Source organism: Salmo salar, chromosome ssa17, assembly GCF_905237065.1.
Source record: "Salmo salar chromosome ssa17, Ssal_v3.1, whole genome shotgun sequence".
NCBI lineage: Eukaryota > Metazoa > Chordata > Actinopteri > Salmoniformes > Salmonidae > Salmo > Salmo salar.
In genome coordinates this window covers 78,751,879-78,768,318 of record NC_059458.1, presented here as the reverse complement: position 1 = coordinate 78,768,318, position 16,440 = coordinate 78,751,879, and the positions used below count along the sequence as shown (strand labels likewise).

Here is a 16,440-nt window from a genome sequence, read left to right as displayed (position 1 = left end):
AGTCTGTATGAAGATCAGACAACAGGAGAGAGAGAGGTAGTCTGTATGAAGATCAGACAACAGGAGAGAGAGAGAGAGAGGTAGTCTGTATGAAGATCAGACAACAGGAGAGAGAGAGAGAGAGGTAGTCTGTATGAAGATCAGACAACAGGAGAGAGAGAGAGAGAGGTAGTCTGTATGAAGATCAGACAACAGCAGAGAGAGAGAGGTAGTCTGTATGAAGATCAGACAACAGGAGAGAGAGAGAGAGGTAGTCTGTATGAAGATCAGACAACAGGAGAGAGAGAGAGAGAGAGGTAGTCTGTATGAAGATCAGACAACAGGAGAGAGAGAGAGGTAGTCTGTATGAAGATCAGACAACAGGAGAGAGAGAGAGGTAGTCTGTATGAAGATCAGACAACAGGAGAAAGAGAGAGGTAGTCTGTATGAAGATCAGACAACAGGAGAGAGAGAGAGGTAGTCTGTATGAAGATTAGACAACAGGAGAGAGAGAGAGAGACAGGTAGTCTGTATGAAGATCAGACAACAGGAGAGAGAGAGAGGTAGTCTGTATGAAGATCAGACAACAGGAGAGAGAGAGAGGTAGTCTGTATGAAGATCAGACAACAGGAGAGAGAGAGAGAGAGGTAGTCTGTATGAAGATCAGACAACAGGAGAGAGAGAGAGAGAGGTAGTCTGTATGAAGATCAGACAACAGGAGAGAGAGAGAGAGAGGTAGTCTGTATGAAGATCAGACAACAGGAGAGAGAGAGAGGTAGTCTGTATGAAGATCAGACAACAGGAGAGAGAGAGGTAGTCTGTATGAAGATCAGACAACAGGAGAGAGAGAGAGGTAGTCTGTATGAAGATCAGACAACAGGAGAGAGAGAGAGGTAGTCTGTATGAAGATCAGACAACAGGAGAGAGAGACAGGTAGTCTGTATGAAGATCAGACAACAGGAGAGAGAGAGACAGGTAGTCTGTATGAAGATCAGACAACAGGAGAGAGAGAGAGAGGTAGTCTGTATGAAGATCAGACAACAGGAGAGAGAGAGAGGTAGTCTGTATGAAGATCAGACAACAGGAGAGAGAGAGAGGTAGTCTGTATGAAGATCAGACAACAGGAGAGAGAGAGAGGTAGTCTGTATGAAGATCAGACAACAGGAGAAAGAGAGAGGTAGTCTGTATGAAGATCAGACAACAGGAGAGAGAGAGAGGTAGTCTGTATGAAGATCAGACAACAGGAGAGAGAGAGAGAGACAGGTAGTCTGTATGAAGATCAGACAACAGGAGAGAGAGAGAGGTAGTCTGTATGAAGATCAGACAACAGGAGAGAGAGAGGTAGTCTGTATGAAGATCAGACAACAGGAGAGAGAGAGAGAGAGGTAGTCTGTATGAAGATCAGACAACAGGAGAGAGAGAGGGTAGTCTGTATGAAGATCAGACAACAGGAGAGAGAGAGAGAGAGAGAGGTAGTCTGTATGAAGATCAGACAACAGGAGAGAGAGAGAGAGAGGTAGTCTGTATGAAGATCAGACAACAGGAGAGAGAGAGAGAGGTAGTCTGTATGAAGATCAGACAACAGGAGAGAGAGAGAGGTAGTCTGTATGAAGATCAGACAACAGGAGAGAGAGAGAGGTAGTCTGTATGAAGATCAGACAACAGGAGAAAGAGAGAGGTAGTCTGTATGAAGATCAGACAACAGGAGAGAGAGAGAGGTAGTCTGTATGAAGATCAGACAACAGGAGAGAGAGACAGGTAGTCTGTATGAAGATCAGACAACAGGAGAGAGAGAGACAGGTAGTCTGTATGAAGATCAGACAACAGGAGAGAGAGAGAGAGGTAGTCTGTATGAAGATCAGACAACAGGAGAGAGAGAGAGGTAGTCTGTATGAAGATCAGACAACAGGAGAGAGAGAGAGGTAGTCTGTATGAAGATCAGACAACAGGAGAGAGAGACAGGTAGTCTGTATGAAGATCAGACAACAGGAGAGAGAGACAGGTAGTCTGTATGAAGATCAGACAACAGGAGAGAGAGAGGTAGTCTGTATGAAGATCAGACACCAGGAGAGAGAGAGAGGTAGTCTGTATGAAGATCAGACAACAGGAGAGAGAGAGAGGTAGTCTGTATGAAGATCAGACAACAGGAGAGAGAGAGAGAGGTAGTCTGTATGAAGATCAGACAACAGGAGAGAGAGAGACAGGTAGTCTGTATGAAGATCAGACAACAGGAGAGAGAGAGACAGGTAGTCTGTATGAAGATCAGACAACAGGAGAGAGAGAGACAGGTAGTCTGTATGAAGATCAGACAACAGGAGAGAGAGACAGGTAGTCTGTATGAAGATCAGACAACAGGAGAGAGAGAGAGGTAGTCTGTATGAAGATCAGACACCAGGAGAGAGAGAGAGGTAGTCTGTATGAAGATCAGACAACAGGAGAGAGAGAGAGGTAGTCTGTATGAAGATCAGACAACAGGAGAGAGAGAGAGAGGTAGTCTGTATGAAGATCAGACAACAGGAGAGAGAGAGACAGGTAGTCTGTATGAAGATCAGACAACAGGAGAGAGAGAGACAGGTAGTCTGTATGAAGATCAGACAACAGGAGAGAGAGAGACAGGTAGTCTGTATGAAGATCAGACAACAGGAGAGAGAGACAGGTAGTCTGTATGAAGATCAGACAACAGGAGAGAGAGAGGTAGTCTGTATGAAGATCAGACAACAGGAGAGAGAGAGAGGTAGTCTGTATGAAGATCAGACAACAGGAGAGAGAGAGGTAGTCTGTATGAAGATCAGACAACAGGAGAGAGAGAGAGAGAGGTAGTCTGTATGAAGATCAGACAACAGGAGAGAGAGAGAGGTAGTCTGTATGAAGATCAGACAACAGGAGAGAGAGAGGTAGTCTGTATGAAGATCAGACAACAGGAGAGAGAGAGACAGGTAGTCTGTATGAAGATCAGACAACAGGAGAGAGAGAGACAGGTAGTCTGTATGAAGATCAGACAACAGGAGAGAGAGAGACAGGTAGTCTGTATGAAGATCAGACAACAGGAGAGAGAGAGACAGGTAGTCTGTATGAAGATCAGACAACAGGAGAGAGAGAGACAGGTAGTCTGTATGAAGATCAGACAACAGGAGAGAGAGAGGTAGTCTGTATGAAGATCAGACAACAGGAGAGAGAGACAGGTAGTCTGTATGAAGATCAGACAACAGGAGAGAGAGAGACAGGTAGTCTGTATGAAGATCAGACAACAGGAGAGAGAGAGAGAGAGGTAGTCTGTATGAAGATCAGACAACAGGAGAGAGAGAGAGAGGTAGTCTGTATGAAGATCAGACAACAGGAGAGAGAGAGAGGTAGTCTGTATGAAGATCAGACAACAGGAGAGAGAGAGAGGTAGTCTGTATGAAGATCAGACAACAGGAGAGAGAGTCTGTATGAAGATCAGACAACAGGAGAGAGAGAGAGGTAGTCTGTATGAAGATCAGACAACAGGAGAGAGAGAGAGGTAGTCTGTATGAAGATCAGACAACAGGAGAGAGAGACAGGTAGTCTGTATGAAGATCAGACAACAGGAGAGAGAGAGACAGGTAGTCTGTATGAAGATCAGACAACAGGAGAGAGAGAGAGAGGTAGTCTGTATGAAGATCAGACAACAGGAGAGAGAGAGGTAGTCTGTATGAAGATCAGACAACAGGAGAGAGAGAGGTAGTCTGTATGAAGATCAGACAACAGGAGAGAGAGAGAGGTAGTCTGTATGAAGATCAGACAACAGGAGAGAGAGAGAGGTAGTCTGTATGAAGATCAGACAACAGGAGAGAGAGAGAGGTAGTCTGTATGAAGATCAGACAACAGGAGAGAGAGAGAGAGACAGGTAGTCTGTATGAAGATCAGACAACAGGAGAGAGAGAGAGAGGTAGTCTGTATGAAGATCAGACAACAGGAGAGAGAGAGAGGTAGTCTGTATGAAGATCAGACAACAGGAGAGAGAGAGAGAGAGGTAGTCTGTATGAAGATCAGACAACAGGAGAGAGAGAGAGGTAGTCTGTATGAAGATCAGACAACAGGAGAGAGAGAGAGAGAGGTAGTCTGTATGAAGATCAGACAACAGGAGAGAGAGAGAGGTAGTCTGTATGAAGATCAGACAACAGGAGAGAGAGAGAGGTAGTCTGTATGAAGATCAGACAACAGGAGAGAGAGAGAGAGGTAGTCTGTATGAAGATCAGAGAGGGGAGAGAGAGAGAGGTAGTCTGTATGAAGATCAGACAACAGGAGAGAGAGAGAGGTAGTCTGTATGAAGATCAGACAACAGGAGAGATAGAGAGAGAGAGGTAGTCTGTATGAAGATCAGACAACAGGAGAGAGAGAGAGGTAGTCTGTATGAAGATCAGACAACAGGAGAGAGAGAGAGGTAGTCTGTATGAAGATCAGAGAGGGAGAGAGAGAGAGAGGTAGTCTGTATGAAGATCAGACAACAGGAGAGAGAGAGAGGTAGTCTGTATGAAGATCAGACAACAGGAGAGAGAGAGAGAGAGAGAGAGAGGTAGTCTGTATGAAGATCAGACAACAGGAGAGAGAGAGAGGTAGTCTGTATGAAGATCAGACAACAGGAGAGAGAGAGAGAGGGTAGTCTGTATGAAGATCAGACAACAGGGGAAAGAGAGAGGTAGTCTGTATGAAGATCAGACAACAGGGAGAGAGAGAGGTAGTCTGTATGAAGATCAGACAACAGGAGAAAGAGACAGGTAGTCTGTATGAAGATCAGACAACAGGAGAGAGAGAGAGGTAGTCTGTATGAAGATCAGACAACAGGAGAGAGAGAGAGAGACAGGTAGTCTGTATGAAGATCAGACAACAGGAGAGAGAGAGAGAGACAGGTAGTCTGTATGAAGATCAGACAACAGGAGAGAGAGAGAGGTAGTCTGTATGAAGATCAGACAACAGGAGAGAGAGAGAGAGAGAGAGGTAGTCTGTATGAAGATCAGACAACAGGAGAGAGAGAGAGAGAGAGGGTAGTCTGTATGAAGATCAGACAACAGGAGAGAGAGAGAGAGAGGTAGTCTGTATGAAGATCAGACAACAGGAGAGAGAGAGAGGTAGTCTGTATGAAGATCAGACAACAGGAGAGAGAGAGGTAGTCTGTATGAAGATCAGACAACAGGAGAAAGAGAGAGGTAGTCTGTATGAAGATCAGACAACAGGAGAGAGAGAGAGGTAGTCTGTATGAAGATCAGACAACAGGAGAGAGAGAGAGGTAGTCTGTATGAAGATCAGAGAGGGAGAGAGAGAGAGAGGTAGTCTGTATGAAGATCAGACAACAGGAGAGAGAGAGAGGTAGTCTGTATGAAGATCAGACAACAGGAGAGATAGAGAGAGAGAGGTAGTCTGTATGAAGATCAGACAACAGGAGAGAGAGAGAGGTAGTCTGTATGAAGATCAGACAACAGGAGAGAGAGAGAGGTAGTCTGTATGAAGATCAGAGAGGGAGAGAGAGAGAGAGGTAGTCTGTATGAAGATCAGACAACAGGAGAGAGAGAGAGGTAGTCTGTATGAAGATCAGACAACAGGAGAGAGAGAGAGAGAGAGAGAGAGGTAGTCTGTATGAAGATCAGACAACAGGAGAGAGAGAGAGGTAGTCTGTATGAAGATCAGACAACAGGAGAGAGAGAGAGAGGTAGTCTGTATGAAGATCAGACAACAGGAGAGAGAGAGAGAGAGAGAGAGGTAGTCTGTATGAAGATCAGACAACAGGGGAAAGAGAGAGGTAGTCTGTATGAAGATCAGACAACAGGGGAAAGAGAGAGGTAGTCTGTATGAAGATCAGACAACAGGAGAAAGAGACAGGTAGTCTGTATGAAGATCAGACAACAGGAGAGAGAGAGAGGTAGTCTGTATGAAGATCAGACAACAGGAGAGAGAGAGAGAGACAGGTAGTCTGTATGAAGATCAGACAACAGGAGAGAGAGAGAGAGACAGGTAGTCTGTATGAAGATCAGACAACAGGAGAGAGAGAGAGGTAGTCTGTATGAAGATCAGACAACAGGAGAGAGAGAGAGAGAGAGAGGTAGTCTGTATGAAGATCAGACAACAGGAGAGAGAGAGAGAGAGAGAGGTAGTCTGTATGAAGATCAGACAACAGGAGAGAGAGAGAGAGAGGTAGTCTGTATGAAGATCAGACAACAGGAGAGAGAGAGAGGTAGTCTGTATGAAGATCAGACAACAGGAGAGAGAGAGGTAGTCTGTATGAAGATCAGACAACAGGAGAAAGAGAGAGGTAGTCTGTATGAAGATCAGACAACAGGAGAGAGAGAGAGGTAGTCTGTATGAAGATCAGACAACAGGAGAGAGAGACAGGTAGTCTGTATGAAGATCAGACAACAGGAGAGAGAGAGACAGGTAGTCTGTATGAAGATCAGACAACAGGAGAGAGAGAGAGAGGTAGTCTGTATGAAGATCAGACAACAGGAGAGAGAGAGGTAGTCTGTATGAAGATCAGACAACAGGAGAGAGAGAGAGAGGTAGTCTGTATGAAGATCAGACAACAGGAGAGAGAGACAGGTAGTCTGTATGAAGATCAGACAACAGGAGAGAGAGACAGGTAGTCTGTATGAAGATCAGACAACAGGAGAGAGAGAGGTAGTCTGTATGAAGATCAGACACCAGGAGAGAGAGAGAGGTAGTCTGTATGAAGATCAGACAACAGGAGAGAGAGAGAGGTAGTCTGTATGAAGATCAGACAACAGGAGAGAGAGAGAGAGGTAGTCTGTATGAAGATCAGACAACAGGAGAGAGAGAGACAGGTAGTCTGTATGAAGATCAGACAACAGGAGAGAGAGAGACAGGTAGTCTGTATGAAGATCAGACAACAGGAGAGAGAGAGACAGGTAGTCTGTATGAAGATCAGACAACAGGAGAGAGAGACAGGTAGTCTGTATGAAGATCAGACAACAGGAGAGAGAGAGAGGTAGTCTGTATGAAGATCAGACACCAGGAGAGAGAGAGAGGTAGTCTGTATGAAGATCAGACAACAGGAGAGAGAGAGAGGTAGTCTGTATGAAGATCAGACAACAGGAGAGAGAGAGAGAGGTAGTCTGTATGAAGATCAGACAACAGGAGAGAGAGAGACAGGTAGTCTGTATGAAGATCAGACAACAGGAGAGAGAGAGACAGGTAGTCTGTATGAAGATCAGACAACAGGAGAGAGAGAGACAGGTAGTCTGTATGAAGATCAGACAACAGGAGAGAGAGACAGGTAGTCTGTATGAAGATCAGACAACAGGAGAGAGAGAGGTAGTCTGTATGAAGATCAGACAACAGGAGAGAGAGAGAGAGAGGTAGTCTGTATGAAGATCAGACAACAGGAGAGAGAGAGAGAGAGGTAGTCTGTATGAAGATCAGACAACAGGAGAGAGAGAGGTAGTCTGTATGAAGATCAGACAACAGGAGAGAGAGAGGTAGTCTGTATGAAGATCAGACAACAGGAGAGAGAGACAGGTAGTCTGTATGAAGATCAGACAACAGGAGAGAGAGAGAGAGACAGGTAGTCTGTATGAAGATCAGACAACAGGAGAGAGAGAGAGAGAGAGAGGTAGTCTGTATGAAGATCAGACAACAGGAGAGAGAGAGAGAGGTAGTCTGTATGAAGATCAGACAACAGGAGAGAGAGAGAGGTAGTCTGTATGAAGATCAGACAACAGGAGAGAGAGAGAGGTAGTCTGTATGAAGATCAGACAACAGGAGAGAGAGTCTGTATGAAGATCAGACAACAGGAGAGAGAGTCTGTATGAAGATCAGACAACAGGAGAGAGAGAGAGGTAGTCTGTATGAAGATCAGACAACAGGAGAGAGAGAGACAGGTAGTCTGTATGAAGATCAGACAACAGGAGAGAGAGAGAGGTAGTCTGTATGAAGATCAGACAACAGGAGAGAGAGAGAGGTAGTCTGTATGAAGATCAGACAACAGGAGAGAGAGAGAGAGAGAGGTAGTCTGTATGAAGATCAGACAACAGGAGAGAGAGAGAGAGAGGTAGTCTGTATGAAGATCAGACAACAGGAGAGAGAGAGAGGTAGTCTGTATGAAGATCAGACAACAGGAGAGAGAGAGAGGTAGTCTGTATGAAGATCAGACAACAGGAGAGAGAGAGACAGGTAGTCTGTATGAAGATCAGACAACAGGAGAGAGAGAGAGGTAGTCTGTATGAAGATCAGACAACAGGAGAGAGAGAGAGAGAGAGGTAGTCTGTATGAAGATCAGACAACAGGAGAGAGAGAGAGAGAGAGGTAGTCTGTATGAAGATCAGACAACAGGAGAGAGAGAGAGAGGTAGTCTGTATGAAGATCAGACAACAGGAGAGAGAGAGAGAGAGAGAGAGGTAGTCTGTATGAAGATCAGACAACAGGAGAGAGAGAGAGAGAGGTAGTCTGTATGAAGATCAGACAACAGGAGAGAGAGAGAGAGAGAGGTAGTCTGTATGAAGATCAGACAACAGGAGAGAAAGAGAGAGGTAGTCTGTATGAAAATCAGACAACAGGAGAGAGAGACAGGTAGTCTGTATGAAGATCAGACAACAGGAGAGAGAGAGACAGGTAGTCTGTATGAAGATCAGACAACAGGAGAGAGAGAGAGGTAGTCTGTATGAAGATCAGACAACAGGAGAGAGAGAGGTAGTCTGTATGAAGATCAGACAACAGGAGCGAGAGAGAGGTAGTCTGTATGAAGATCAGACAACAGGAGAGAGAGACAGGTAGTCTGTATGAAGATCAGACAACAGGAGAGAGAGACAGGTAGTCTGTATGAAGATCAGACAACAGGAGAGAGAGAGAGAGGTAGTCTGTATGAAGATCAGACAACAGGAGAGAGAGAGAGGTAGTCTGTATGAAGATCAGACAACAGGAGAGAGAGAGAGGTAGTCTGTATGAAGATCAGACAACAGGAGAGAGAGAGAGAGGTAGTCTGTATGAAGATCAGACAACAGGAGAAAGAGAGGTAGTCTGTATGATTTAAAGGCCAGACTGCATAATGCATCATAGGGCCTGTATTGAGGAGGAGTGTTGGTTTCTGGAGCTGGAGGATAATGGGGATGTTGTTTATCTGATCAGATGCTGACGTTCCTGATGCTGGCTAGACTCTCCACTCTGTGTCCCAGTGCTGTGCTACAGAGGCTGGACAGGCTGGTTGAGCCGCTACGTGCCACCTGCACCACCAAGGTGAGACCAGACACACTGTCCCTGGTATAGTACCATTCACACTGTCCCTGGTATAGTACCATTCACACTGTCCCTGGTATAGTACCATTCACACTGTCCCTGGTATAGTACCATTCACACTGTCCCTGGTATAGTACCATTCACACTGTCCCTGGTATAGTACCATTCACACTGTCCCTGGTATAGTACCATTCACACTGTCCCTGGTATAGTACCATTCACACTGTCCCTGGTATAGTACCATTCACACTGTCCCTGGTATAGTACCATTCACACTGTCCCTGGTATAGTACCATTCACACTGTCCCTGGTATAGTACCATTCACACTGTCCCTGGTATAGGACCATTCACACTGTCCCTGGTATAGGACCATTCACACTGTCCCTGGTATAGTACCATTCACACTGTCCCTGGTATAGGACCATTCACACTGTCCCTGGTATAGTACCATTCACACTGTCCCTGGTATAGTACCATTCACACGGTCCCTGGTATAGTACCATTCACACGGTCCCTGGTATAGTACCATTCACACGGTCCCTGGTATAGTACCATTCACACTGTCCCTGGTATAGTACCATTCACACTGTCCCTGGTATAGTACCATTCACACTGTCCCTGGTATAGTACCATTCACACTGTCCCTGGTATAGTACCATTCACACTGTCCCTGGTATAGTACCATTCACACTGTCCCTGGTATAGTACCATTCACACTGTCCCTGGTATAGTACCATTCACACTGTCCCTGGTATAGTACCATTCACACTGTCCCTGGTATAGTACCATTCACACTGTCCCTGGTATAGTACCATTCACACTGTCCCTGGTATAGTACCATTCACACGGTCCCTGGTATAGTACCATTCACACGGTCCCTGGTATAGTACCATTCACACTGTCCCTGGTATAGTACCATTCACACTGTCCCTGGTATAGTACCATTCACACTGTCCCTGGTATAGTACCATTCACACTGTCCCTGGTATAGTACCATTCACACTGTCCCCTGGTATAGTACCATTCACACTGTCCCTGGTATAGTACCATTCACACTGTCCCTGGTATAGGACCATTCACACTGTCCCTGGTATAGGACCATTCACACTGTCCCTGGTATAGTACCATTCACACTGTCCCTGGTATAGGACCATTCACACTGTCCCTGGTATAGGACCATTCACACTGTCCCTGCTATAGTACCATTCACACTGTCCCTGCTATAGTACCATTCACACTGTCCCTGGTATAGTACCATTCACACTGTCCCTGGTATAGTACCATTCACACTGTCCCTGGTATAGTACCATTCACACTGTCCCTGGTATAGTACCATTCACAGAGACCAGACACAACGCTGTCCCTGGTATAGTACCATTCACAGAGACCAGACACAACGCTGTCCCTGGTATAGGACCATTCACACTGTCCCTGGTATAGTACCATTCACAGAGACCAGACACAACGCTGTCCCTGGTATAGTACCATTCACAGAGACCAGACACAACGCTGTCCCTGGTATAGTACCATTCACAGAGACCAGACACAACGCTGTCCCTGGTATAGTACCATTCACACTGTCCCTGGTATAGTACCATTCACACTGTCCCTGCTATAGTACCATTCACACTGTCCCTGGTATAGTACCATTCACACTGTCCCTGGTATAGGACCATTCACACTGTCCCTGGTATAGTACCATTCACACTGTCCCTGGTATAGTACCATTCACACTGTCCCTGGTATAGGACCATTCACACTGTCCCTGGTATAGTACCATTCACACTGTCCCTGCTATAGTACCATTCACACTGTCCCTGGTATAGTACCATTCACACTGTCCCTGCTATAGTACCATTCACACTGTCCCTGGTATAGGACCATTCACACTGTCCCTGGTATAGTACCATTCACACTGTCCCTGCTATAGTACCATTCACACTGTCCCTGGTATAGTACCATTCACACTGTCCCTGGTATAGTACCATTCACACTGTCCCTGGTATAGTACCATTCACACTGTCCCTGGTATAGTACCATTCACACTGTCCCTGGTATAGTACCATTCACACTGTCCCTGGTATAGTACCATTCACAGAGACCAGACACAACGCTGTCCCTGGTATAGTACCATTCACAGAGACCAGACACAACGCTGTCCCTGGTATAGGACCATTCACAGAGACCAGACACAACGCTGTCCCTGGTATAGGACCATTCACACTGTCCCTGGTATAGTACCATTCACAGAGACCAGACACAACGCTGTCCCTGGTATAGTACCATTCACAGAGACCAGACACAACGCTGTCCCTGGTATAGTACCATTCACACTGTCCCTGGTATAGTACCATTCACACTGTCCCTGGTATAGTACCATTCACAGAGACCAGACACAACGCTGTCCCTGGTATAGTACCATTCACACTGTCCCTGGTATAGTACCATTCACAGAGACCAGACACAACGCTGTCCCTGGTATAGTACCATTCACAGAGACCAGACAGAATAGGTCAATATACTGTTTCCAGACATCCCATGCAGATGGCTTTATCAATATTTAATTTTGTCTGAAGTTAATTTGCCATGGAAATGTACCTCTGACTGTCAATAGCCTCCTTTGTTTTCACTGGGTGGCGTGATAAGAGTCCCATCTCTCTCCATCAACCACATACAGTATGTCAACCCTACTTTCTCTCTCGCTCCCCCCAGGTGAAGGCCAACTCAGTGAAGCAGGAGTTTGAGAAGCAGGATGAGTTGAAGCGTTCAGCCATGCGGGCGGTGGTCGCCCTCCTCACCATCCCCGAGGCAGAGAAGAGTCCCCTGATGAGTGAGTTCCAGTCCCAGATCTCCTCCAACCCCGAGCTGGCTGCCATCTTTGAAAGCATCCAGAGGGACTCGTCCTCCGCTAACATGGAGTCCATGGACACCAGCTAAACTATGACTCTCCCACAATTCCCCTCTTCTTCCTTTCATTCCCAAAACAACATGATGCCGCAACAACAAAAAATACCTGGGGGGACCCTTTTATCAATTGTTCCATGATGCATTGCACTGAATCAGCAACAGTTATAGGAGAAAAGAAAAATAATTGAACTTTAAAACAACAAAAAAATGTTAAATGTAAAAAAATACAAGTAAAAGGAAGGTTCGCTTTTAAGCTCATCACATTTCTCATTTCATTTTTTCTAAAGAAAACACAAAATAAATCCGTTTTTGGTTTGTTCCATCGTTCCTTTTTTTTGGTTGGGTTTTCTAATAATTCCTGAATTCGACAGGTACCTCCATGCAGATTTTGGATGCTGCTTCAGAGTGACTGTTTTTGCTGAGATGATGACATATGAACTGACTTAAATGGAAACGGACTGACTGCCTACAGCTTAACTCTACGAACGATGGGATATATATATATATATACATACACACTGCTCCTAACATACAAGACAGGGGACTTGACTAACATGGGATCTACAGGGGTTAAACCAATAAAATGATAGCATATTGAGTTTTATGGTTTCTGGACCATCACTTTGAGTTTTTGTTACCATGTTTCTTATCAGATTGGGTTGAATTGAATGGGGGAGGGTTTATTTTTGGTTTTTGTAAGAATTGAATGTCCATCTCTGTTATTATCGGTTTTTTTGTTTGTCTTGTCGGCTGTTGGTTAGGACAAAGGTTTGGGGGAAGGGATTCAAGCAATCAGAAGAGGTGATGTTTAAGACTGTTCATAAATCTTCTATTAAAGAGGTGTGAGAGACATGTTCAGAACAGGGTGTTCTGTTGAATAAGTGGATAAATATTTACAATATTTTTGCCCTAATTTTAATTTGTACATGTCTCTTGCATCGACTAGTGGTAGTGTGCAGACGGTATTTGACCTTTGACTCCATTAGCATGTTCAAAACAACCCAATAAGGGAAGGAACGTGTCTTCTACAAGGCAGCACGTACCTTGGTGAAAGCCCAGCATTAGGAACAGGCATCTGTATATGGACAGAAGTACATTTTGTGAATAAAAGAGTGAACTGATTTTTTTTTAGCCTCAGATCCAGGATCATCAAATTGTATTGGTCACATGTCCCTAATACAACGATGTAGACAGTGAAATGCTTACTGACAGGCCTCGTTATGTATTCCTTGGTATAGTCTCTACCCTCAGCTGATGTAGAGAGGTTATGAGTAAACACAAAGTTAAAACAGCCAATAACCTGGACCTGATGTTACTGCTCCCTTCCTTATCCTGTCAGGCTGGGTCACAAATGGCTTCCTATTCCCTATATAGTGCATTGCTTTTGAGTGGGAAGAAACGTTAACCTTTTTCAGGACGCTCTCTTATCTGTTTCAACAAAATGACCATCAGTCTGATGTCCCCCACTGAGAGGCAGTCCTTCCATCAGTCTGATGTCCCCCACTGAGAGGCAGTCCTTCCGTCAGTCTGATGTCCCCCACTGAGAGGCAGTCCTTCCGTCAGTCTGATGTCCCCCACTGAGAGGCAGTCCTTCCGTCAGTCTGATGTCCCCCACTGAGAGGCAGTCCTTCCGTCAGTCTGATGTCCCCCACTGAGAGGCAGTCCTTCCGTCAGTCTGATGTCCCCCACTGAGAGACAGTCCTTCCGTCAGTCTGATGTCCCCCACTGAGAGGCAGTCCTTCCGTCAGTCTGATGTCCCCCACTGAGAGACAGTCCTTCCGTCAGTCTGATGTCCCCCACTGAGAGGCAGTCCTTCCGTCAGTCTGATGTCCCCCACTGAGAGGCAGTCCTTCCGTCAATCTGATGTCCCCCACTGAGAGGCAGTCCTTCCTGAAGGAACTGAGAAATGGAACCTTAACAGTATGGATTTGGACGTAGCTGCTGTTGACTTGAGCTTCATGTGCAGGAGTATAGCTTATACACTGACTACAGGTTTATATGTATAGATATATAACTATAGGTTTATATGTATAGATATATAAAGCTATAGGTTTATATGTATAGATACAGTTGAAGTCGGAAGTTTACATACACCTTAGCCAAATACATTTAAATGCAGTTTTTCCCAATTCCTGACATTTAATCCTAGTAAAAATTCCCTGTTTCAGGTCAGTTAGGATCACCACTTTATTTTAAGAATGTGAAATGTCAGAATAATAGAGAATTATTTATTTTAGCTTTTATTTCTTTCATCACATTCCCAGTGGGTCAGAAGTTTACATACACTCAATTAGTATTTGGTAGCATTGCCTTTAAATTGTTTAAGTTGGGTCAAGCGTTTTGGGTAGCCTTCCACAAGCTTCCTACAATAAGTTGGGTGAATTTTGGCCCATTCCTGCTGACAGAGCTGGTGTAATGGAGTCAGGTTTGTAGGCCTCATTGCTCGCATACACTTTTTCAGTTCTGCCCACACATTTTCTATAGGATTGAGGTAAGGGCTTTGTGATGGCCACTCCAATACCTTGATTTTTCTGTCCGTAAAGCCATTTTTCCACAACTTTGGAAGTATGCTTGGGGTCATTGTCCATTTGCGACCAAGCTTTAAATTCTTGACTGATGTCTTGAGATGTTGCTTCAATATATCCACATAATTTTCCTTCTCATGATGCCATCTATTTTGTGAAGTGCACCAGTACCTCCTGCAGCAAAGCACCCCCACAATATGATGCTGCCACCCCCGTGTTTCACGGTTGGGATGGTGTTCTTCGGCTTGCTAGCCTCCCCCTTTTTCTTCCAAACATAACGATGGTCATTATGGCCAAACGGTTCCATTTTTGTTTCATCAGACCAGAGGACATTTCTCCAAAAAGTACAATCTTTGTCCCCATGTGCAGTTGCAAACCGTAGTCTGGCTTTTTTATGGCAGTTTTGGAGCAGTGGCTTCTTCCTTGCTGAGCGGCCTTTCAGGTTATGTCGATATAGGACTTGTTTTACTGTGGGTATAGATACTTTTGTACCTGTTTCCTCCAGCATCTTCACAAGGTCCATTGCTGTTGTTCTGGGATTGATTTGCACTTTTCGCACCAAAGTACGTTCATCTCTAGGAGACAGAACACGTCTCCTTCCTGAGCGGTATGACGGCTGCGTGGTCCCATGGTGTTTATACTTGCATACTGTTGTTTGTACAGATTAACGTGGTACCTTCAGGCATTTGGAAATTGCTCCCAAGGATGAATCAGACTTGTGGAGGTTTTTTCTGAGGTCTTGGCTGATTTCTTTTGATTTTCCCATGATGTCAAGCAAAGAGGCACTGAGTTTGAAGGTAGGCCTTGAAGTACATCCACAGGTACACCTCCAATTGACTCAGGCTAATTGACATCATTTATCAGAAGCTTCTAAAGCAATCACATTTTCTGGAATTTTCCAAGCTGTTTAAATGCACAGTCAACTTAGTGTATGTAAACTTCTGACCCACTGGAATTGTGATGCAGTGAATTATAAGTGAAATAATCTGTCTGTAAACAATTGTTGGAAAAATTACTTTTGTTATGCACAAAGTAATGTCCTAACCAACTTGCCAAAACTAGTTTGTTAACAAGACATTTGTGGAGTGGTTGAAAAACAAGTTTTAATGACTCCAACCTAAGTGTATGTAAACTTCTGGCTTCAACTGTATATAAAGCTCAGTATTTCATGCTCTTGAGAGTTACGGTGTGATGAGGTATGGTAAATAATCCATCTATGGAAAAATGCCCAAATAAAGAGGTCAATTTCTGCCTGAATTAATGCTGTCATTCATGATCCCTCTAGTGCAGGGATAGGCACATTTGATGGGGGCCACAAAAAATCTGAACACAACATGAGGGGCCGCAGTGGGTCTGCGTACCCAGATATGCAGCCAGAGCCGGCCCTAGCCTTTTGGGGGCCCTATCCATACCCGGACATGCAGCCAGAGCTGGCCCTAGCCTTTTGGGGGCCCTATCCATACCCAGACATGCAGCCAGAGCCAGCCCTACTCATTTTGGGGGCCCTATCCATACCCGGACATGTAGCCAGAGCCGGCCCTAGCCTTTTGGGGGCCCTATCCATACCCGGACATGCAGCCAGAGCCGATGTTGTTGCAGTTACAAGTGTGTGACCATGGTTGTGTTTGGCCTCCAAGCGGCAGGCCAGTACCATAATGCTACCCTCCAAGCGGCAGGCCAGTACCATAATTCTACCCTCCAAGCAGCAGGCCAGTACCATAATGCTACCTTCCAAGCAGCAGGCCAGTTCCATAATGCTACCTTCCAAGCAGCTGGCCAGTTCCATAATGCTACCCTCCAAGCAGCAGGCCAGTACCATAATGCTAC

The 16,440-nt window shown here is 45.2% G+C and overlaps 1 protein-coding gene across 1 annotated transcript in view; it reads left to right on the top strand.

The window, feature by feature from the left end:
- LOC106598353 (cullin-associated NEDD8-dissociated protein 1-like) overlaps positions 1-13,209 on the top strand; it is a 74,976-nt gene extending 61,767 nt beyond the window's left edge. The window contains 2 exon segments of the mRNA XM_045700203.1: positions 9,073-9,180; positions 11,894-13,209. Coding sequence (XP_045556159.1) covers positions 9,073-9,180; positions 11,894-12,118 — 333 coding nt within the window. The 3' untranslated portion in view covers positions 12,119-13,209.
- Positions 13,210-16,440: the final 3,231 nt, after the last annotated feature.